This window comes from Geotrypetes seraphini, chromosome 3, assembly GCF_902459505.1.
Source record: "Geotrypetes seraphini chromosome 3, aGeoSer1.1, whole genome shotgun sequence".
Classification (NCBI taxonomy): domain Eukaryota; kingdom Metazoa; phylum Chordata; class Amphibia; order Gymnophiona; family Dermophiidae; genus Geotrypetes; species Geotrypetes seraphini.
The window spans coordinates 272,723,823-272,748,540 of NC_047086.1; the positions used below are offsets into that span (position 1 = coordinate 272,723,823).

At 44.5% G+C, this 24,718-nt stretch overlaps 1 protein-coding gene across 1 annotated transcript in view; it reads left to right on the forward strand.

The window, feature by feature from the left end:
* Positions 1 to 24,718, forward strand: part of LGALS8 (galectin 8) — a 100,603-nt gene that overhangs the window by 5,129 nt on the left and 70,756 nt on the right. Inside the window, 1 exon segment of the mRNA XM_033937643.1 lies at positions 19,289 to 19,377. Within this exon segment, the coding sequence (XP_033793534.1) occupies positions 19,289 to 19,377 (89 nt within the window).

Genomic DNA, 24,718 nt, shown 5'->3' on the forward strand with positions numbered 1-24,718 from the left:
CTCTTCTTGAACCCTTGTCCAAATTTTTGGATATTTTTTCTGAAACAGAAGGTCTCCTCTATCAGATCTTATATCAAAGACACCACCCACATGCTCAGAATTATTGCTGACATGGAAGCTTGTGAACCCCATTGGATATTAGTCACATTGGATGTGACTTCGCTTTACACCATGATACCTGTGGACAGTGCTCTAGCTTTGATAGAACGTATTTGTATGGAACAAACCATAAGACCACATTTATCTTTGGAGATCCTCATGGAAATGGCTTCTTTGGTTTTAACCCAAAGTTATTTTTGGTTCCACAATGAATTCTATTTGCAGAAACACGGAATACCTATGGGGGCTTCTCTGGCTCCCTCCATAGCTGCCTTATATATGGCAGATCTGGAGGAGGGCCAGATTTATCATCTGCCTGGTTACAAAAATGTGAAAATCTGGAGGAGGTTCCTTGATGATATTTTTTGCATCTGGACTTCAACTGAAGAAGATCTGATTGCTTTGGACAATAACATCAAATTCACGGCGACCATTAAACATCAAGAGATTCCGTTTTTGGACATTCTAGTGAAGAAGAAGGGGGGTACTCATCTTCAAACATCTCTGTATAGAAAAGACACAGACCGCAACAGCGATTCCCACCTTGGATGATCACCCGATTTGTTCATATAGAAGAAGAAGAAATTTGGGTGAATATTTAAATCATAGTAAATTTCAGGAGAGAAGTTTTTTCCAAGGTGGGAGTCACCTCCGTGTGGCCAATGCCAATGGTGTAGTTTCACCATATCTGGGGAAAATTGGACCCATCCTAGTACGGGGGAGATATTTAAGATTAAACATAATACTACCTGTAACTCTGATAATGTTATCTATGTAATTCAGTGCCCCTGCCCCAAGTTATACGTGGGCAGAACGACCCGCCCTATACGGGTTCGTCTCACTGAGCATAAATCCAGAGTTCATACTCGTAATGAATCCTCCCCGCTTGTCCGTCATTGGATTAGCTGCCTGTGGCCACACTTTAAAGGACCTGAAGTGGCGAGTTTTAGATCGTATTACTGTAGGGTGGGAGGGTGGGAACACTGCCCGGAGGATGTTTACTTTAGACCAGTGGTTCCCAACCCTGTCCTGGAGGACCAGCAGGCCAGTCAGGTTTTCAGGCTAGTCCTAATGAATATGCATGAGAGAGATTTTGCATATATGGAAGTAAAAGGCAAGCAAATCTGCTCCATGCATATTCATTAGGGCTATCTTGAAAACCCGATTGGCCTGGTGGTCCTCCAGGACAGGGTTGGGAACCATTGCTTTAGACACTATGTCCCTTAAGGGGCTTAATGAGTCTTCCGATTGGTTAGCTCAATCGGACCTTTAACTATGTGCTGGTCTCTTTAAATATAGGCAAATTCTTTTGTAGTCAGAATCGATGAGTCCCTTCCCCCGGAAATGTCATCATTCAGGCGGGGGTTTTAAGTCCAGAGTTTGTACGCCGCGGCTTGTCTTTTGATAAGCTTAGCGGCGGTATGCAGTGTATGTTCACCTTAGTAGGTAAGCAATGATTTTGAAGTAACGGGAGGGCTATGCTTTTTGTAGAATAAGTAAAATATTTTTAGCGTAGTCCATATTGGAGTGTGCTAATTATGATGGTCTTTTGGGTTTCAGCTTTCCCCATGTCGCCTTGACAAAGAATTTGAAACGCGTTGGCGTTCAGGGGAATGATTTCAAGGCTGAAAGCTAAGTATTCAGAATAGGTATGAATATTCGTATAAAATAATATAGCTCCAGCATTAGAAATGTTCAACAAGTAATAATTCAGTAAAAAAGAAAGATAAAAAGATTAAAAGAAAGAAAAATAGAAAAAGAATTAACACGGAGGAGGAGGTACCGTGGGGCATATGAAGAGTGTATTCCCCTCAAACTTAACTGGTTTGTGGGGCTGTCAGATACCCCTAACGGACCTCATAAAAAACTCAAATTTTTTTGGGTTTATCCTTCTGTGGACTCTGTGACTATTTTGGACTTGCAGTATTTCAGCAAGAGAAGGCAAACAGTGTCTGGATTTACAGCTTCAAACACAGCCTAAGGAAAACTACAAGATACATGATATGTGTCCCTTCAATCCCCTCTTACGGTCATGAAAATGATGTCATAAATGCACAGCATGAGCTGGGAGGGAGAGATACTCTAGATATGTCTTTCGAGGAGGGGTTTTAGGAGCTGTAATACAAATAACACAGTGCATGAGCAGGCGAAAAATTATATAAGAGACAAGAGTGCAGATAATAATAGAGATTATAACAATAAAAGGTCTTTTACCCAGCCTGCATTTCAACTAAAGTACTGATCCCAAGAATTAGATAAACCAGAGTTACATTTTCAGCAAAGAGGTCTGCTAATTTCTAAATGGCCATAGTAGCCTTTCCTGTAGGACCTGTATTGTCAGGAATAAAAGTGCAACACGATAAAGTACTGGGAAGAATTTTACAGACACCCCTCTTCTCAGCTAGAATCATATCCAGAGCCATACGATTTTGAAAACCATCTGAGAAGTGGGGCCTAATTGATCAGCAATACCTTGCAAGGCGTCCCTAGAGTAGTTCACAAAGCGTTGCTGAATATAATAAATTTAATTAATCCAATCAACATTCTTATTGATAGTAATAAAGGGAATAAGGGACTCAAACCCAGTCTTAACCTGATCTCAGGCCTTAAATTCATCTGGGACCCCTCTTGGGACCCCTATAGCATCTATGTATACATGCAGATCAAAACTACCAAGGAGATCAGATTTATGTCGAGACAGAAAAGAGGAAAAACCATATGAATAGGAAGGATCCCCTTCAGAAAGAATATGCAGGAGCATGGTAAACTTAGCTAAAGCGCACTAGCCTATCCACTGGCTTGGTAGCTTAACAGGGAGCCGAAAGTCTCCAAAGAGCCAGTAAATATCACCTAGGGTGAAAATCTGATGCTGTAACAATGGGGCATACCTAAAATCCAAGACAGAACCAATAGCCTGGGGGTAAATTACCTACAAACTATCCTGTGTCAGATTAGAAACATGACATGTGTAATTACCCTATATAGATGGTAACGGCAATATCAAGCTTTTTCTGTCCAGGCAGCAAAAGATATTTAGAAGCCACAGTGCACAAAGGGAATAGGTAAAATTAGAGGAGGTAGATAGACCCCCATAAGAAAAACTGATAGGTCGGATAGCTAGACCCACCCTTAAACCCACAAGTCCATAACGTACATACCTTCATCAGTAGGTCTAGGGTTGTCAATAGTAAGAGAAAGCTTAATAATTTGTGCAGGAACACTTTTTCCTATAGGACCCTTTTGAAGGGTCCTATAAATAAGTAGAGATTTACCATTTTGGTCCACTTTTTTCAGAGCACTTTCTGGTTTATAAGCCCAATCAGTATCAATATTCCACCCTACCGCTCCCCAGAATACACACTTATCCCCCCAACGTGAGTCAGTAACACATATATATACATATGTCCTTAGTTTTAGGAATCTCTGAGGACCAATGGCACAGCCATGAGACATCAATTGATGATCAGTCCACAATATCACAATACTCAAAAGTGAAGGTGACCACGTGCATACTGCTGGAAGTATACCAAAGGGTAGTATACTGTCTATCTTTCTGGATTCCAATTGAAGGGCAGCCCTTGGAAGGGAGTCCAGCTTGACGTCGTGTTTGCAAAGAGGTGCCGAGGTTGCTGTTTACCGCAGGAGTGTCATTTACAGATGGGTATGGGCAGAAAGTGTCGTGGACCCAGGACACATCATCCCTGTAGACCCAGTTAGAAATGATCCATACAGGAAGAAAAACTAGCAGCAGCGTTGCCAGTGAGAATGATAAAGTTGGTAGAATGCTGCAATGAGATCATCATGTTGTTCCACTGGAGGAGGTGAAATCTACGCAGGGAAGACTTGCTTCTGGGGTTAACCCTCTTCAAGTGACTTACGTGGATCCAAACAGGAAACTCCTCAGTGAGTACACAGCGGTCCCTGGTCACAACGATCGCAGTAGTGGGAAGGCCAAAGGGGAAATCCGTCTGCTTCCGATCCTTGAAAAGCTTCTGGACGATAACTTTGTCACCAGGCTGGAAAAAATGGGTAGGAATCTGTGGAGAGAAAGGAGAAGTGTAAGACACATTTCTTTGAACAAGCCCTAATATTTCAATGAGCTTTCGGAAGTATTCCTCCTGTATCAAGGTAAGATCACTACTCTCAACTATTGAGGGTTTGTCTACCCATGGGGTGGGGAAAGGTCATCCCGTGAGAATCTCAAAGGGAGAGCAGCCAGATGTCTGTGCATACAGAAAGAGATACACCGGCTTGAAAAGAGTCCAAATATCATTCAGCAGCTGTACTCCAGTGTGATCTAAATAAGAGATAGAAAACGAGAGAGAAACCATGTTGCCTGTACTGAATGTGGCAACATGTGACAATATTAATACATTTACTTGGTATAGTTATGGCAAAAGAGAGACAATATTCAGTTATTTAAGGTTCTTAATCGAACATTCCAAAAAGATATGTTTTTTGTGTGTGCTGCATATAACTATTATGGCACTTTTAGAGAGACCATACTGATGTACTGAATGTATTCAGAAATGTATACTGAATGGATCATATGTAGGGAGCACCACGAAATAAACGCTGTATAAAGTAAAACTTTTTCTTAAACATATAACCCCTAACTAAACTACATTTAGAATATGAAAGCTATAAGAAAAAAGAACATTGCGCAGTTAGGCTAGTAAAAAGTGGAAAAGAGCTCTAGAAATGGCCAATGTTATGTATCCTGGGGTACCCACTAAACTAAAACAAGTAGACATGACACAGACAAAACATAAAGTTTTAGGCGTGAAGCTATTATTCCATCTGTCAAGTGTGCAGGGCTGAATTTAACTCTGCAAATAAACACATTGATATAAAAAACCAAACAAAGATAAACAATAATGTATATCATAACCATCTCATATTCGGAAAAAAGGCATACAGCTAATGTATATCATAACCATCTCATATTCGGAAAAAGGCATAAAGCTAATGTATATCATAACCATCTCATATTTGGAAAAAAGGCATAAAGCTAATGTATATCATAACCATCTCATATTCGGAAAAAGGCAAAAAGCTAATGTCTCTTTGGAGCGTCTCTATCCAAGAGGACCCTTGAAAAACATCAGAAATATCTGTGCCAAAACTGATCTGGGATGGCTATGTATATATCCGAACTACTGCTAAGAAAAAGAAAAAACATTTTAAACTAGCAACATCCTAATTTCAGCTAAAACAATAGAAAGGAACTGTGTTTTCCAATTTGTTTTCAATTCACAAACGTGCCAGCTGTAGCTATCGAGCTACATATATCTGTATCAAGGAGCAAAAGGTCAAGAATGAAAATATCACTAGCAAGAAGTTGAAATGTCGAGCGAGCACTGCGGTGACTAATACCATGATATTGGGCAATGAATAAGGGAGAGCTAGCACCTGGAGAGCTAGCAGCTGGTATCCAGGGTTTCCCCTCTTTGCACCAAAGTCCGTCCAAAAGGGCAGCTTTGGGCACCTGCCAAACGCCAGGCATCAAGTTCAGAGGGGGGTAACAAAGGACTGAAGCTGTGAAAAAAGAGAGGAAGAGAATCCTGTTCACCCTTTAGACCCAGAAGCCCATTTAAAAGAAGGGCTTGGACATCGTGAAAAGTGTGAAGGGTAGTAGGGTGACCAAGGGTCAAAGGAGTAACCATCTCTACCACCATAGCACATGCAGCCAGGGCTCTCAAGCAGGCAAGCATGCCTTGAACTTGAATAGGAGTAACTTTTGAAAAAAAAAAAAAAAAAAGGAAACAGAGCGTAACTAACCGCCATGTTCTCTCTTCATAGTGTTACAATGGTCCCGAACAAAGAGATAAAACATATGGTCATAATCAGGAAGACCCAGGCCTGGGCTAGAAACCAAAGCACATTTCAAATGTCCAACATTTCTTTAGTCCATCTGATAAGATCAGTCATTTCAGAACCCAGGGTCTGTCTCAGAATCTGGTCATAGAAGGAACAATCAGAGATCCATTGGCGGCAGTAACCAATCATATCAAGAAAAGTAAGCATGTCTTTCTTGGTAGCTGGGCGGGGCAGACCCAGAACAGCAGCAATGCGGGAAGTGCAGATTTTCCTCTGACCATGAGACAGGACAAAACCCAGGTATTTCACTTCAGATTTACACCAGTGCAGTTTATTTTGTGACACCTTGTGAACCACCACAGACAACCATTGTAAAAGGTGCAAACTATCAGCCTGACAGGTCTCCTGAATTATGGAACACAAAAAGAGGTACAGGATGAGGACAGAACCATGAGGGGCAGTACATGGCTGTAGAATAGCCCGGAGGACAATGGAGAATACCCACAGGGGAGTCAACATAGCCCTGGGGCATTCCACACCAGGTATACTGTTGCCTTAAAGGTTGAAGGCAAAAAGGGGCTGAGTAGCCTCATCAACAGGGATTGAAAAAAAAAACATTCTTTAGGACAATGACAGAAAAAAAACATTGGCTGCCGGTGGAATGGAGGAGAGGAAGGAAGGAACATCAGGGACAATGGGTGCAATGAGAATTACCAAAACATTAACAGCCCTAAAGTCTGGGACGAAGCGGGGGATGCCATCAGCTTTGACAACAAGAGCGATGGGCGTATTGTAAGAAGAGATGGTGGTTTTGATAATACCGGAGGAAAGAAAAGAGACAATCAGTGGAATCATGATTCTCACCGTACTGCTTGATAAAAACAAGAATGAGTGACTTCAAAGAAGCACTATAGGGGGGTATATGAAATAGAGCCTACAGCATTGTCAGTAGAAGCCCAAACCGGGAAGTCTGGGGAAGGGCAAAAGCATTCATGCACGGACCCTGCAAAGAACAACATCTAGTCTGGCAGTCAAAAGTGCATTTGTTAGAGAAATGCTGCTTTAAGTCAGAAAGAGTAAAACAGATCGCATTCCTTAAGATCAGTAACTAGGTATCCAAATAAGCACAGAGAAAATTTACAACTTGCTAATCTTCTAAAAAAAAAAACAAACCAAAATTTTGCCAGCACAGAACACAAAGGAAGCAGCCGTAGAAGAAACGCACAAAATAAGTCAAGGATTCAAACTATTGTATGTTCGAAAGGAAGACAAGAAAACAGTTCTTGTGTACAAGCTGTGAGGAAAGATCTTAGACTGATTCAAACACCGCTTGCAATTCATTCCACAATAACAGCATGTCCTACCTCAGTGTTAAACATATAAACAGTGCAAACGTATACGAGAAAGGATTGGGTGACACAGAGAGATGTGAGCTGGAGGGAGAGTGTCACACACACACAGGCAACATAAAACCTACAAGTCTCATCTGTCTAGGAGGGGGAGAATCCTAAGTACCTTTATGACTCATTACACAAAACAATATAACAATGCAAAAAATATTCGCTTACCTTACCCTTATAAGCGAAGTACAGTAATAAGAGACAATAAAATCTTATACTCTATAAAAATTTTAACCTCACAAATGACAGAAGTGGGCAGGGGGGGTTCTATAATAATTTCATTCTTCCCGAAAGAATGGCAGCTGCTTATATTTACGAGGGGCATCTTCCCAAAAAGCCACCCTGAGATTTTCCCCCAAAAAACTCCGTTATAGAACCCAAAGCTTGAACTTAAAATAAAGGGTGGGAACAGGACGCAATACCGTGAGTATTAAAGAACGAAAAAATTCCGAAATACTCACAAAATCTTGGTGATGTCATCTGCCCATCTCGGCCGGAGCCCCCACCTTGAAATGATATAGGTCCAATTACTGCCCCACACTCTCTTTCATTCACAACGTCAGATGCATCTGGGGACAATATCTTGAGACAACAAACTATCTCCCAAACATGTCCAGTTTATTGTCAGCTTTACAACCCTTTTTATATCATTTTACATGAATCAGTGTTGTCAGCATGTGTCAGCATGTGACGTAAATACAAACCATATATGGACACAGATCACATGAAACTTTAAAGAAATAACAAGCATCTTACTATCTAAAGGCTGAAGTCCAAAGGGTGCTCTGCATAACAGACAATTTTGTTATCTAAAGCTTCTTACAAATACAGCTATGAAAACAATTGAATTCACTTCACAACAAGATAAGAACACACATCTTCTCAAACATAAAATGGCCTTGCAGTATTTCAGCAAGAGAAGGCAAACAGTGTCTGGATTTACAGCTTCAAACACAGCCTAAGGAAAACTACAAGATACATGATACGTGTCCCTTCAATTGTCTCTTCCTTTAACATCTCATACTGTAAACCAAGTTGATATTGCTTCACCTCCCCAGCTTGTCTTCTGTTCCTCCACAGCAATCCCAGTGTTGAAGGTTCTTAGGTGTCCATGATCACCCCTCAGAAATTGATACTGCTGGCCAGGAAACGTAAAGGAGATGGGACTTAATATACCGCTTTTTTGTATGTGGTTTACACAATCAAAGCAGTTTACATATATTTTTTAGACAAGTATATATTTTGTACCTTGGGCAATGAAGTGTATACCATTTATAGTTATGAGACAGTTCAAGAATCCACAGAATCCTACTGAAATCGATCCAAAATGGATTGTGATGCTTCTGGTCAGCATTGAGACATTTGGGAACCCATTTTGCTGAGAGCTTTTGTGAATAATATAGCCAACTTGTTCTCTGGATATCTCCAGGTCTCTGCCATCTTTTTAGTGATATTCTTCGATCATCCAGGATCATGGAAGAATGGCATCCACATTTTCTGGAATTGTCATTTGAGTCGGTCTCCCAGAATTCTTCTATCGGTTTCCGTGCTCCAATGTCCTGTTCTAAATGCATCAACCCAGTTCTTGACTGTGGAGTAGAAAGGGTACTTGACCCCCTAATATGACTGACATATCATTGTTTGGCTGAGTTCCCCTTTAGGAAAAGATATTTCATCACCACTTATTTCATTTGCAGTGAAATCTCCATTGTTTTGCACCATTTTCACGTCAGATCTTAAAAAAAATAAAAATGAATATAATCATGCTACAGTTATGCAATTTAGATTATGACACATAAGAAACAAACTTTGATGAAACCTTTCCGCCCAATGTGTAGGTGGTAGGTGGGCAAAAAAAAGGTGTATTGCGTTCAATTCTGGTCTCTTATCTCAAGAAAGATATAAGTGGTGCTAGAAAAGGTTCAAAGAAGAACGATCAAGATGATAAAGTGGATGGAACTACTCTCGTATGAGAAAAGACTTAACAAAGGTTTAGGGCTCTTCAGCTTGGAAAAGAGATCCGACTGAGGGGAGATATGACTGAAGCCTACAAATCCTGAGTGGAGCTAGACCAACAAGTGGATCGATTATTTCACTCCCCTCAAAAATTACAAAGACTAAGGACACTCACATGAAGTTACAGGGAAATACTTTTAAAACCAATAGGAGGAAATATTTTTTTCACTCAGAGAATAGTTGAGCTCTGGATTGCATTGCCAGAGGTTGTGGTAAGAGCAGGTAGCTTAGCTGGTTTTAAGAAAGGTTTGGACAATTTCCTGGATGAAAAGTCCATAGTCTGTTATTGAGAAAGACATGGGGGAAGCCACTGCTTGCCCTGGATCGGTAGCATGGAATGTTGCTACTCTTTTGGATATTTGCCAGGTTCTGGCCACCGTGAGGACGGTAGCATAGAATATTGCTACACCTTAGGTTCTTATAAGAACATAAGAATAGTCTTACTGGGTCAGACCAATGATCCCGTCAAGCCCAGTAGCCCATTCTCACGGTGGCCAATCCAGGTCAATAGTACCTGGCCAAAACCTAAGGTGTAGCAATATTCCATGCTACCGATATATGGCAAGCAGTGGCTTCCCTTGTGTCTTTCTCAAGATATGACAGTGACGGTAGATACCAGGCTTTTTAACAATTCCAGATATGACCATTCCTAAGAAAGCAGCAAACGAGTGGATGGAGAAGTCTAGTGGTCAGTACAGAATAGGATGCAGGTTCAAGTCCTACCTTAACTTTTTCAATTCAGTACAAATATGTGAGTGAGCCCTTCTGAAACATAAAAATACCTTCTATACCTGAGGGCTATTGTAATGGTGGCCCTTTGGTACAATAGGTTCTCTCTTTTCCTGGATGGCTCACCATACAATATGAAGGGTTTAGGTGGGATTTGTACCTGGGTCCCTTTATGTGGAGTTTACTGCACTAACAACTAGGCTGTTGTTCTGCATTGCTGGGATGTTGTATGGCCACTTCACTAGAAATGCTCCTTGATAGACCTCCCAATGGGTTATTTTTCCCTAGGATGTTTTTATTAAAAAACGGTGCTTACAGATGGATGTGTTCAACCTGAAAACATCTAGATGTTTTTCTGGTTCAATTATAGCTGTATGCTAGATGTTAGATTGAGAGGTTTTTAGCAAAATGTCTCAGTTTGAATCTAGATGTCATATTGAAACTGCTCTGAGTGTTAGATAATTTCCTCACAATGGTGAAAAGCTCTTTTAAAGCTGTACTTGCTTTCTCAATAGATTTGATTATAATCAGTGGCTTAATGTGTGTGAGCATTGCCCCAGGCAGTGGCGTCCCTTCCTTGTACCTTCTTATCTTAGGCATGAAAAGCCACAAAGTTGCTGCTCGCCTCAGATTTGGCATTCTCTCTGACTTCACTTCCTAGGTGTGGGTCCCAGAAGTGATGTCAGAGAGAGCGCTGAAGCCAACGTGAGAAGCTAGTTCATGGCTGCTCGCACCGAAGTTAAAAAGGTACGGGGAGGGGGGGAAGGGAAGGTGCACGCGTGCGGCAGTGGGAAGAGGGGGCAGAGAGCAGGAGGGATGCCAGCACTCCGAGGAAAACCCTGCTGGGGGTGGATCACCCCTCCCGCACCCCCCTTTCTACACCACTGATTATAATAATCCTTCTTCGCCTTCACATTAGCATCTTGGTGAGATATCAGACAAGATTTATAATTTGTCACAATATAATGGTATGGACAATTATACCATGCATGTTCTTTTTTACGTGATAATCAAGCTGCAACATGACTGTCATTACCATATATATCTTGTTTTTTAAAGGGGGCTAAATCTAGAAGATTTTATAAATTGCGTTTAATACGATCGATCGCCAAATTTCTTGAGCCCAAATCGATTAATATTCTGATACATTCACTGATTATAGCTAAAATGGATTACTGCAACTCACTACTACTTAATATCTCCCAAAAAGAAGAATTCAACTTATCCAAAATACAGCTATTAAACTAATATATAACGCTAAGAAATATGACCACGTCACGCCATTATTGATCGATTCTCACTGGCTCCCTATCAATCATCGCATCCTTTTTAAGCTCATGCTGCTAATATTTAAAACCCTAACCTATAATGAACCTCAATTCATAGCCAGAATGTTAATACCCCATAAGACAATACGTCCACTCAGGTCATCCTTCCAAAATCTCTTATCTATACCCTCTTTGAAAATAGTAGGCACGAGAAGATCTGATATGTTCTCTGTAATGGTGCCCCAATGGTGGGAATTCTTACCACATTATTTAAAAATGAAAAAGAACCTCTCCTCCTTTAAAAAATCATTAAAATCTTATTTTTTTAAAGATGCTTATAATACTTGAACTTTTTAAATTTTAACTATCCCATTTCCTTTTGTTCTTTTCCTTTTTTTGTTTTTTCTTCTAAATAGAATTGTAACTTTTCCCCCCCTTCCTCCCAACTCAAGTTTGTTTTGTCTCTAAGAATTTTGTCATTTGGTTTGTCCTTTTTGTAATTCACACTTTTCTTTTAATAATTTTGTACATCGCTTAGCAAACCGATTAAGCGATCCATCAAATTCTAATAAACTTGTAACTTGTAGAGAAGAAAATCAGTTGTCTATTGGTTCTGTTAACGAAAGGTCTAACTAAATTTTATAGCTAAGGAACCCACAAATCTTTTATGTTTAAATGATTTTTATTATTCCAGCAGTAAGAAGCAAATACAAACAGTAGTACTAGTCAGGAAATAACATTTTCAACAATAATAATCAGTTCTCCTCCCTATTCCCCCCTCCCCAAGAATCCATGGCCCAGTCCCAACAGCCTAGGAGTGGGAATAAAATCCTTAAAGATAGTGGGAATAAAATCTTAAAGATTCAAAAGTCTACTGCGAGCATGCGGTGTGAGGTCCTGCCGGAAGTGCTCCCACACCTGACCAAATTTGCGTCCCGGGCCAAGAGTCAGGTCTCCCACCATGCGTCTCTCCAGTGTTGCGTGCACTATCATTAGGGATCTCCATTGTGCATATGATGGGGGATCACGGGAGAGCCAGTTTGTGAGGATGGCTTTTTTTCCCATCAAAAGGGCTCTGGAGATATAATGCTGACATTCCCCTGGGTTTGGACGAGGCTATATTATAAATTCAAATAACGCCCCTCGGTTGCGGAAGCCATTGCCTTCCCCAAAGCGATGTGGTATATAGGCCAAGATGTCTCCAAAACTGCGGGGCAGGCCCAAAACATGTGACTCAATGATGGCGTGAGTCCTGATTGCATTTCGGGCAAGAATGCGACGCAGTAATCCCCATCCGGGCTGCATGTTCCGGTGGATGTAAAGTCTAAGAACAATTTTCAATTGCATTTACCCATGTGAGTAATATTGGGTGACACCTTCTGAATGTTCTTCAAGGACCCGTTGTAACTGTTGAGCAGTCAACTGGCAATGCAAGTCCTCAGCCCTCGCTGTCCGCTAATATATCCACGATTCGTACTGGTTGGCATCCTGGATCCCCACAATTATGAAATCGTAGAGGAATCCTCTGTTGGGCCTGAAAGGCTGAAGAGTTCCGAAAGCGCCTCCCTGCAGACTTCAGTAAGGGCAGCCACATGGGAGGGACTGAACATAGTGACCGGATCTGGTAATAGGCGAAGAGATCATTAGCCTGTAGGTCAAAAGTTTGTTGCAGCTCGGCAAATGTGGCCAGGCTCCCCTCCTCCGAAAACAGGTGAAAAAGATATTGTAGACCTTGTGCTTGCCACCTAAGAAAGGTGACATTTTGCATGCCCGGCTGGAAAGCTCCATTGCCCTGTATAGGCAAATATAAAGACACCCTAGAAGACAATTTGGCTGTTTTACAGACCCATCTCCATGTCCTTCTGGCTGGCGTAAAAATGGGGTAGTGAGACGCCAAAGGATGCATCCTCGGATCCGCCACATGTAGAAAATAGCTCACATGGAACGGAGCCAGCAAAGATAACTCCAGTGGTGTAGCAGAAAAATCAGATGTTCCTCTAAACCAATCATTAATATGTCTCATCTGACAAGCCATAGCATACCAACGTACATTTAATAAACCATAGCCCCCCCTATCCCTGGGCATACGTGGCCGCTTACCACCCCATAGAAAACGCTGTAGCTCTTTCGTTAAACGAATGTTATGGGTATGGGACAGCAGTAGAGATAAAACCTGAAAGCGATATAACCATTTGGGAAAGAGCACCATATTAAAAAGGGCTAACCTGCCCGCCACCGATAAGGGAAAAGTGGACCAATTCTGTAGATGTTGTGAGGTGTCTTGGAGCAATGGGGTTATATTTCCACAAATCTTTTAATTCGAATACATTGTATCAAATTGTCCTCAAGATTGAAATGTTGGCAATCTTTGTTTTTCAGGTTCTTTAAGTGAAAAGTGGAACTAATGAGCTGTGGAACCACGGGGTGGGAGGGGATGTGCACAGATGGATCAAACACTGGTTGTCAGGTAGACTGCAGAGGGTCGGAGTAAAGGGCCAATATTCTGACTGGCGGGGAGTCACGAGCGGTGTGCCACAGGGATCGGTGCTGGGGCCGTTACTCTTCAACATATTCATCAATGAACTAGAAAAGGAGGCAAAGTGCGAGGTTATAAAATTTGCAGACGATACCAAACTGTGCGGCAGAGTTAGGTCCAGGGAGGAGTGTGAGGACCTGCAAAGGGACCTGGACAAGCTGGAAGACTGGGCAAACAAATGGCAAATGCGCTTTAACGTGGAAAAATGTAAGGTCATGCATATAGGGAAAAAGAATCCGTTGTTCAACTACAAATTGGGGGGGGGCATTGTTGGGAGACAGCGGTCTTGAGAGGGACTTGGGTGTGCTGGTGGGTGCATCACTGAAGCCATCTGCACAGTGCGCAGCAGCCTCGAAAAAAGCCAACAGGATGCTGGGCATCATAAAGAGGGGCATAACAACCAGGACGCGGGAAGTCATCATGCCACTGTATCGAGCGATGGTGCGTCCACATCTGGAATACTGCGTTCAATATTGGTCGCCGTACCTCAAGAAGGACATGGCGGTACTTGAGAGGGTCCAAAGGAGAGCAACCAAACTGGTAAGAGGGCTGGAACACTGCCCATACGCCGAGAGGTTGGATAGGCTGGGGCTCTTCTCTCTGGAAAAAAGGAGGCTCAGGGGAGATATGATAGAGACCTTCAAGATCATGAGGGGCATGGAGAGGGTGGATAGGGACAGATTCTTCAAACTGAAGAGGACAACAGGTACGAGGGGGCATTCGGAGAAACTGAAGGGAGATAGGTTCAAAACAAATGTAAGGAAGTTTTTTTTCACCCAAAGGGTCGTGGACACTTGGAATGCGCTACCGGAGGAAGTGATCAGGCAGAGTACGATACAAGGATTCAAACAGGGATTGGACGGATTCCTGAGAGATAAAGGGATCGTGGGATACTGAGAGAGGTGATGGGATGTATCACAGGTATAGAAAGCTAACCAGGTAATAAGTATAGAAACCCAATCAGGTCGTGCATGTGCAAGACTGGAGGGTTAGGACTTCGATGGGAAGCTAGGACTTAAATGAGAAACCAGGGTGGCAAGGGGACCCCCTCTGGAGATTCAGACAGGTCTTGACCTGTTTGGGCCACCGCGGGAGCGGACTGCTGGGCTGGATGAACCTGTGGTCTGACCGGGCGGAGGCACTGCTTATGTTCTTATGTTCTTAGAAACATAGAAACATAGAAAGGTGACGGCAGAAAAGGGCTACAGCCCATCAAGTCTGCCCACTCTACTGACCCACCCCATTAAGTCTGAGTGCTGCTCGACCCACGTAGGGATCCCACGTGGATGTCCCATTTATTCTTAAAGTCGAGCACGCTTGTGGCCTTGACTACCTGCGTCGGAAGTTTGTTCCAGTGATCTACCACTCTTTCTGTGAAGAAATACTTCCTGATGTCACCTCTAAATTTCCCTCCCCTGAGTTTGAGCGGGTGCCCCCTTGTGACCGAGGGTCCCTTGGGAAGGAATATATCGTTTTCTACCTCGACACGACCTGTGACGTACTTAAAAGTCTCAATCATGTCACCCCTTTCCCTGCGCTCCTCTAGAGAGTACAGCTGCAATTTGCCCAGTCTTTCCTCGTATGAGAGACCCTTGAGTCCAGAGACCTTCCTAGTGGCCATTCGCTGGACCGACTCAGCTCGAAGCACATCTTTACGGTAATGTGGCCTCCAGAATTGCACACAGTACTCTAGATGAGGTCTCACCATGGTTCTATACAGTGGCATTATGACTTCAGGTTTGCGGCTGACGAAGCTTCTATTGATACATCCCATCATTTGCCTCGCCTTGGATGAGGCCTTCTCCACTTGTTTGGCAGCCTTCATGTCTGCACTGATGATCACTCCCAAGTCCCGTTCCTCTGAAGTCCTAGCTAGTGTTTCTCCATTCAAGGTGTATGTTCTGCATGGATTTCTGCTGCCGAGATGCATGACCTTACACTTCTTAGCGTTGAAGCCCAGCTGCCATGTCGTGGACCATTTTTCCAACTTGATCAGATCCTGCGTCATACCATCCGTGGGATTGCTTCCACCCACTATATTACACAGTTTGGCGTCGTCGGCGAACAGCGCTACTTTACCCTGAAGCCCTTGGGTCAAGTCCCTTATGAATATGTTAAAAAGGGATGGTCCCAGGACTGAGCCCTGAGGCACACCGCTAGTCACCTCCGATGTCTCAGAGAGGGTGCCATTGACCACCACTTTCTGAAGTCTTCCACTCAGCCAATCGTTGACCCACGCCGTTAGTTTCTCACCTAACCCCATCGATTTCATCTTGTTTAATAGTCTACGGTGTGGGACACTGTCAAAAGCTTTACTGAAATCCAAGTATACTATGTCCAGAGACTCTCCCGAGTCCAGCTTTCCTGTCACCCAATCAAAGAAGCTGATGAGATTGGACTGGCATGACCTGCCCCTAGTGAATCCATGTTGACAGGGATCCCTCAGATTCCCCTCATCCAATATTGTGTCTAATTTCTCTTTAAGTAGAGTTTCCATGAGTTTACACACTATTGATGTGAGACTTACTGGTCTGTAATTTGCGGCCTCCGCTCTGCAACCCTTTTTGTGCAGAGGAACCACGTTGGCAGTTTTCCAGTCCAGGGGGACTCTCCCCGTATTTAGGGAGAGATTGAAGAGTATTGCTAATGGTTCCGCCAAAACATCGCATAGCTCTCTGAGCACTCTTGGGTGCAGATTGTCCGGTCCCATGGCTTTGTTCACCTTGAGTCTTGACAGTTCTTTGTAAACATCAGCTGGTGTGAACTCAAACTTCTGAAATGGGTCTTCCATGCTTTGCTTTGCTGCTAGCCGAGGCCCGTGCCCTGGTGCTTCGCAGGTAAAGACTGAACAGAAGTAATCATTCAGTAGTTTGGCTTTATCGGAGTCTGTTTCTACATAATTCCCGTCTGGTGTTCTAAGGCGTACTATCCCGTTTGCGTTCTTTTTCCTGTCGCTAATGTATCTGAAGAAGGATTTGTCCCCTTTCTTGATGTTCTTTGCTAGAGTTTCTTCCATACAAATTTTGGCCTCCCTGACTGCTGTTTTGACCGCTGCAGACTTTTTCCTGTATTCAATGTTTGCTTCTTTTTCCCCCGTGCGTTTGTATGAGAGAAATGCTCTTTTCTTCTCCTTGACGAGGCACGATACCTCATCTGTGAACCATTGGGGTTTCTTTTTTCTTTGTTGTTTGGTTACCGATTTTATGTAGCGGATAGTTGCCTCATGAAGGATCGATTTCAAGGTTGACCACATAGCCTCCACATTAGTAGTTACTTCTTGAACCTGCAGCGTCTGATAGACGAAATCTCCCATGCGTGCGAAGTCAGTGCCCCGGAAATTGAGTACCCTTGTTTTTGTTTGTGATCTAGGAAAGCCTTTCTTAAGGTTAAACCATACCATGTTATGGTCACTGGTGGCTAGCGTCTCTCCCACCGAGACCTCTGAGACGCTTTCCCCATTCGTAAGTACCAGGTCCAGGATGGCCTGGGCCCTAGTGGGCTCTAGTACCATTTGTTTGAGCCGTACTCCCTTCATGGACGTTAATATCCTCCTGCTATCACAAGTTGTCGCTGATAGTGTGTTCCAGTCTACATCAGGCATGTTGAAGTCTCCTAATAGTACAGCCTCCCCCCGTAAGGTGATATTCTCAATGTCTTCAATTAGTTCTGCGTCCTTGTCCTCCGATTGTCTTGGAGGTCTGTATATCACACCAAGGTACAGGCATTTTTCTCCGCCTCTGGCCAGGTTTACCCAGATAGATTCCCCAGTATACTTGACATCCGTGATCCTGGTTGTCTTAATGTTTTCTTTGATGTATAGTCCTACCCCACCTCCTAACTTACCCTCTCTGTCTTGTCGAATCAGGTTGTACCCTGGTATAGTTATATCCCACCCATGAGAGTCTGGTCTTATGTTAATACATGGTGATCTGACCAAGGCACACGCTCAGTAAAGATTTCAACCTGATTATTTAAAGCTAGTTTTCTTCCAAAAATCAAAGATGTAATATATGACTGTCCTTATGCATTGGTGTTCCCAACCCAAATTGACATAGTAGAAAATCAGCCATCATAGTTTCCACCTGATCTACATGCAAATTAAAATTGCCCAAAATAACTATATAATAATAATAATAATAATAATTTATTTCTTATATACCGCCAAAGCCATAGAAGTTTGAGGCGGTTTACAATAAAGAAGGGCTGGACAATCAGCGAATGGGTACAATCGGAGAAAGGGTGTAGTCAGCAAATACAATCGGTGAATGGGAACAATCTGCAAAATAGATACAATTAATAGATGTAAGTAGGGGAGCTGGTACAATATAAGGGGTTAGGAGTAAGGTGAGCTGGAAGGAGGAGAAAGGAGATCTAGGGGGCAAGGGTAGAGTAGGGGTCTTGGGCTACAAATTGGTTAAATAGATTTGTTTTTAATAATTTTCTGCAGTTTAGGTAGGATGAGGAGCACGAGAAAATATTGCACAGCCAGTCATTTAGATGACCTGCTTGGAAGACTAGAGTTCTGTTCAGATGTCTTTTATAATGGCAGGCTTTTAGAGTTGGATGGCTGAAGAGATGAGCTTTGCGAGTGGGTCTGGATGGACGATCCATGGTAAAGTGGGGGACCATGTTTAAGAGGGCCAAACCATGGATGGATTTGAAGCAGAAGCAGGCAAACTTGAACAGCACTCTTGCTTCCAGTGGTAGCCAGTGGAGTTTTTGGTAGTAGGGAGTAATGTGTTCCCATTTTTCAGCCCAAAGGTCAGTCAAATTGCTGAATTTTGGATTATATGTAGTCTTTGAATAGTTTTTTTGAAGGAACCCAGGTAGATAATGTTGCAGTAGTCGAGTAAGCTCAGGATGGAGGATTGGACCAGTAAGTGGAATGAGGGAGCATTGAAGTATTTTCTGATGGTTCTTAATTTCCATAGGGAGGAGAAGCATTTTCTGACTAGTAGGTCAGTGTGGTAGGTAAATCATAATAAACTAAGGCTTCAATTAATAATTATAATGGTCAGTTATGATAATCAGTCCCTCTATTGAGTCTTTTTATTAACATATCCCCCTCCCTTTTATCAAACCGTGTTGTCAAGCCACCCATTCTATTCCTATGGTGGCTCCTGCTGCTTGGCAGTGCAGCTTGGTAAAACAGAAGGGGGGGATGGTTTTTAAACAAGTATTTTTGCCATCTATCTCTTTTTTTTGTTAATAGAGTGCAATGTTAGGTCATTACTAGTCCTTCTGGAGCATTACTTGATTTAAAAATTATTCATAGCAACAGGATAGAATTATTCAAAGAATATAAGAAATACTTGGCTGTTTCACTTTTATAACTGCATAAAGTAACTGCATAAAGTAACCTCTGAGTTAGTGTCTTCTATAATATTTTTATTTTTAGTGATTTTTATTTCTATCCCTAGATGATCCCGTATATAGGAACAATTCATGGTGGACTGAATCCTGGAGAGATTGTGGTGATCCATGGAACTGTTTCCAGGGATGCTGACAGGTATAGTAGTTGTTATATGCACATGGGCTAAAAGCTCTCAAACCCGCATACGAGTTCATAATGTTATAAATTAGGTGGAGGCATAATTTGTGTGGTACTTGTGTTCCAGCTAAATATGTATACACTTTTGTTTTTTACCAGAATACCTACTTTAAGATCTTGAAACAGGATTTGAAGTCACCATTGTAATAAGTTTTTCAAACACAAGAAAGTGACAGTTTTTGGCTGCCTTCATCACCAGCAATGAGTATTCTAGGCTGGCCACTACTAAGTATAGTATAACGAACCTCCAATCCTGGGCCCTAATCGTACAAATGAAACTGAACAAGTCCAAAATGAAACTACTTTGGCTCGGCCCAAAATTAGACCAACTACCCACCTTCATCCCACTGTCCTCTGGCTCCACACTGCAGCTTGAGTTCTCAAGCAAAGTTCTGGGCATCATCATTGACTCTACATTGTCCTTCAACGACCACCTCAATTCCCTGGTAAAAAAATGCTTTATCCCAGGACAAGCAGGCATCTATTCTCACTAGTGGGTGATGTCATCCGACAGAACCCCGATGCGGACGTCTCACAAGCATACTTGCTTGAAGAAACTTCAGAAGTTTCGAGATGTCCGCACCTTCCCGCCCGATGCTCCGGGCGTGTCTCCTCAGTTCTTTTCTTTCCGCAGAGCTGAGAAGTTTGCTTCAACTCTCTGCACTGAGTGAACCCGTGTTCTTGCCTTCTAGTGCCGCGATTTTGAGTTTATTTTCTCTTAATCGTGTGTTTTCTTCTCTCGTTTTATTATTTTGTTAAAAAAAAAAATATATATATATTTTCCGAAGATTCGACCGGGTCGGCCGCGTGGCTGGGGCCCCGCTCCTTCGATCTAGCGGCAGTCCTTTTTCAGCCTATGTCCCGGCCTATTACTGGTTTTTAAAAGTGTGTCAAGTGCCAGCGCGCAATTTCGTTGACGGACCCACATCGGTGCTGTTTGCAGTGTCTCGGGCCTGAACATCTTCCAAAATCGTGCTGGCCTTGTTCCACTTTAACAGCACGTGCTTTCAAGCGTCGCTGTTTCCTTTGGGAGTCGATGTTCGCGATGGAAGCTTCCAAGGAGCCTTCGACTTCGACCAGCGCTTTGCCTTTACCTGCGAAGTCGTCATCTACTCCTGCTGCATCGGGTCTTTTGAAGCCAGCTTCCTTCGTTCCGGCTTCGACCCCGCCTCCTGCTCCGGTGCCTGCTTCGGTCTCCTCAGATCAGGTACCTCCTCAGACCATTCCCCCAGTGGTTATTAAAGTACCGAAAGCTTCTAAGACTAAGCACTCGACCACACGGGATCGCGATGACCGTACAGGGGGGTCCCACTTCGAGTGCGGCTCCCCCATTGTCGGATTCACTGCGGTCGATCAAGGAGGCCCAATTCATTGAAATAATGACTACCATGGGGCCCAAATGGCTTGCAACAAACCAGCATGGGCATGCAGACCCTCCTCGTGGGGGTGGGCCGCCCCCCTCCTCCTCCGCCTCGCCGCTCGCTCTCGCTGCTGGGGGAGGAGGAGCGGCACTTGGCCACTAGTTCATCGAGGCGTGCTTCGTTTAGTGAGATGCCGCCTCTGGAACCCATCCCCGTCCCGGGCGAAGAACATTGGGATGTGCCTTCGGGTGGTCGAAGCCCTGGGCGTCGTCAGGAGGAATTCTTCTGGAGTCCCTTCCATGCCAGGCCCTCACTCGATCCCTGGAATGCTGCTCGAGAGGCGTCGGCCCATCCTCCTCTTCGCTCTACGGCCTCCAGCCCCATCTATTCATTGGAGGCCTCTGGGGAGCCTTCTGGGCATCGCCGTTCCAGATCTTCTTCGAGACACAAGGAGGGGCACCGTTCCAGGCATTCTTCGAGGCATTCGTCTAGGCATTCTACAGTCTCGCCTTAGAAGAAGCTTCCTCGTGTGGGGTATTCATCTTCGGATATCTCCCCTCCTCCGAGCCCGGAGTTCGAGGATGCCTACGGGTCTTTCTCTCCTTGCCAATCCCATGTCTCCTTGGATCAGGAGGCCTCGACTTCATCAAGCCCGACCCAGCGGCCTGTCTTGGCAACCAGCTGTCTTTTTCATCTTTTCTACGGCAGATGGCTGATGATCTCGACATCACCTTGGACTCGGGTTCCTGATACTCCAAGGAATACCTGGATACCATGCATCTGCCTCATCTTCCTGCTGAGTCTCTTCGCCTGCCTCTGCACAAGCTCCTCGACCAAACCTTCATGCGATGTTTTGAAACACCATACTCCATTCCTGCCGTCCCTGGCAAACTGGATGCCAGGTACCGCACAGTGCATCATAAGGGGTTTGAGGGCTCCCAGCTCTCCCATCAGTCACTGTTGGTCGAGTCCTCCCTCAAACGTTCTCATCCGTCCCAGGTGTATGCCTCGGTGCCACCGGGCAGAGAGGGGAGGACCATGGATAAGTTCGGACGGCACATCTACCAGAACTCGATGATGGCTTCCCGAGTTCTCAATTACACCTTCTATTTTGCCACCTATTTGGAGTTCTTCCTTCCAGTGCTCCGGAAGTTTATACCTTACATCGAATCCCAAGCTCGTTTTGAATTCGAGGAGGTCGTCGCCTCGCTGTCCAAGCTGCGTCTTCAATTGATGCAATCCTCATATGATGCATTTGAGCTCTCGGCACGGGCTGCCGCCTGTTCCGTGGCCATGCGTCGCTTGGCATGGCTTCGAACCATTGACATGGACCCGAACCTCCAGGACAGGCTTGCCAACGTCCCATGTGCAGGTGCGGATTTGTTTGATGAGTCTATTGAGACCGTGACAAAGAATCTGTCGGACCATGAAAAGTCCTTCCATTCCATCCTTCGTCCCAAGCCTAAACCTGCTCAGTCTCGACCTTCTCGACCGCCCTTGATCTATCAGCGGCGTTACACTCCCAGGCAGGCTCCTCCTGCGAGGCAACCGGCGAAGAGACAACCGCCGCAGAAGTCTTAACAAAAACCTCAGCCTTCTGCTGTTCCCAAGGCTCCTCAGCCTTTTTGACTCTCTTGTCGGGAGCATAACCAACACCGTTCTGCTATCCCCTGTCTTTCCCATTGGGGGTTGCCTCCATCATTTTTACCATCGATGGATGGCTATTACCACCGACCTTTGAGTCCTTACCATCATCCGGGAGGGATACTCTCTTCAATTCCATCGGGTCCCTCCGGACCATCCTCCAAGAGAGTATCCTTCCAACTTGACCCAGACCGCCCTTCTTCTTCAGGAAGCTCAGGCTTTGCTCCGGCTTCGGGCTGTCGAGCTGGTCCCTGTGGACCAACACAACCGGGGGTTTTACTCCCGGTACTTCCTTGTTCCAAAGAAGACGGGCGACCTGCGTCCAATTCTGGACCTCAGGGTGCTCAACAAGTTTCTGGTCAAGGAGAGATTTCGCATGCTGACCCTTGCTTCTCTCTACCCCCTCCTCGAGCAAAATGACTGGTTATGCTCTCTGGATCTCAAAGAAGCCTACACTCACATTCCAATTCATCCGGCCTCTCGCAAATTCCTCAGATTTTGGGTGGGACATTTGCATCTGCAGTATCGAGTGCTTCCCTTCGGCCTGTCCTCGTCTCCCAGAGTTTTCACCAAGTGTATGGTGGTGGTGGCCGCTGCACTCCAGAACCATGGTCTTCAGGTGTTTCCCTACCTCGACGACTGGCTCATCAAAGCCGCCTCGGCTCTAGGGGTCATCTCGGCGACCCAAAAGACTATTTGGTTCCTGCAGAGTCTGGGGTTCGAGATCACTTCCCAAATCTCATCTGCAACCGACCAGTCTCTTCCCTTCATCGGGGCGGTTCTGGATACTATTCAACTCAGAGCATTCCTTCCTCCTCAGCGCCTGGATGCTCTGCTTCATCTCTGCCAGTCAGTGTCTTCTCGCCAGTCCATCTCAGCGAGACACATGATGGTTCTCCTGGGCCACATGGCCTATACGGTTCATGTGACTCCTTTTACCAGACTTTACCTCAGAATTCCTCAGTGGACCCTGGTTTCTCAATGGACACAGGTGTCAGATCCTTTGACTCATCACATCCTGGTCCACATCCTGCTCTTCAGCAGTTCTCTACGTTGGTGGATGATCTACTTCAAATCTATCCAGCGGTTTGCTGTTTCACACTCCTCCCCACCAGGAAGGTTCTTCACCGAGCCGATTTCCTCGATCCTATGCATGGGAGGGCTCATCTGGTACGGTCTTCGCATCCCTAAAGGGACTGTTCTGGACCAGTGCGGACCGGCTGTGCCATATCAATCTTCTGGAACTCAGGGCGATTTTCAATGCTCTTTCAAGCTTTTTCAACATTCTGGCTTCACTACATGGTGGTCCTCATTCAGCACGGACACCCAAGTTGCCCATGTATTATGTCAACAAGCAGGGTGGGCACAGGGATCGGACCTCCCTCTGCCAGGAAGCTCTCAGAGTCTGGGTATTGGGCGATTGCCACAACACCCTTCCTCAAAGCTGTCTACATTCAGGGGGGCGGACAATGCCTGGCGGACAACTTAAGTCGTCTCCTCCAGCCTCACGAATGGGCCCTCCATTCCAAGCCCCTTCATCAGATTTTCTCTCAGTGGGGGCTCCCCACAACTTCAAACTGCCTCAATTCTGCTCCAGGATCTACACTCCTCACCGCCTCGAGGCAGATGCCTTATCTTCTGGACTGGAGGAATCTCTTTCTTTATGCGTTTTCCTCCGTTTCCTCTCATTCAAAAGACTCTGGTCAAGCTGAAGTCAGACCATTGCCACCATGATTCTGATAGCTCCTCGGTGGCCCAGACAGCCTTGGTACTCCCTTCTACTATCAACTCAGCAGCAGGGAAGCCATTCCTTCTTCCAGTGTTTTCCTTCACTGCTTACTCAGCATCAAGGATCTCTGCTCTATTTCCAACCTGCAGTCTCTCCACCTGACAGCTTGGTTCCTCTCAACGTAACTCCCCGCCAGTTTTCCAAAGCGGTGATGGAGGTAGTTGGAGGCTTCCAGGAAGCCTGCTACTAGACAAAGCTACTTCCAAAAAAATGGACTAGATTTTCTACCTGGTATGTTTCTAATCGTAAGAAGCCTCAACGAGCCTCCCTTTCTTCTGTTTTGGACTATCTTCTGCACCTGTCTCATTCTGGCCTCAAGTCTACATCGATCCAAGTCCATCTAAGTGCAATTGCGGCTTTCCATCAGCCTCTGCAAGGGACACCTCTCTCTGCTTCATCCTGTGGTTTCCAGATTTTATGAAAGGACTTTTCCATGCCATCCTCCTCTCTAAAACCTCCTCCAGTGGTTTGGGATCTCAACGTTGTCCTTTCTCAGCTTATGAAA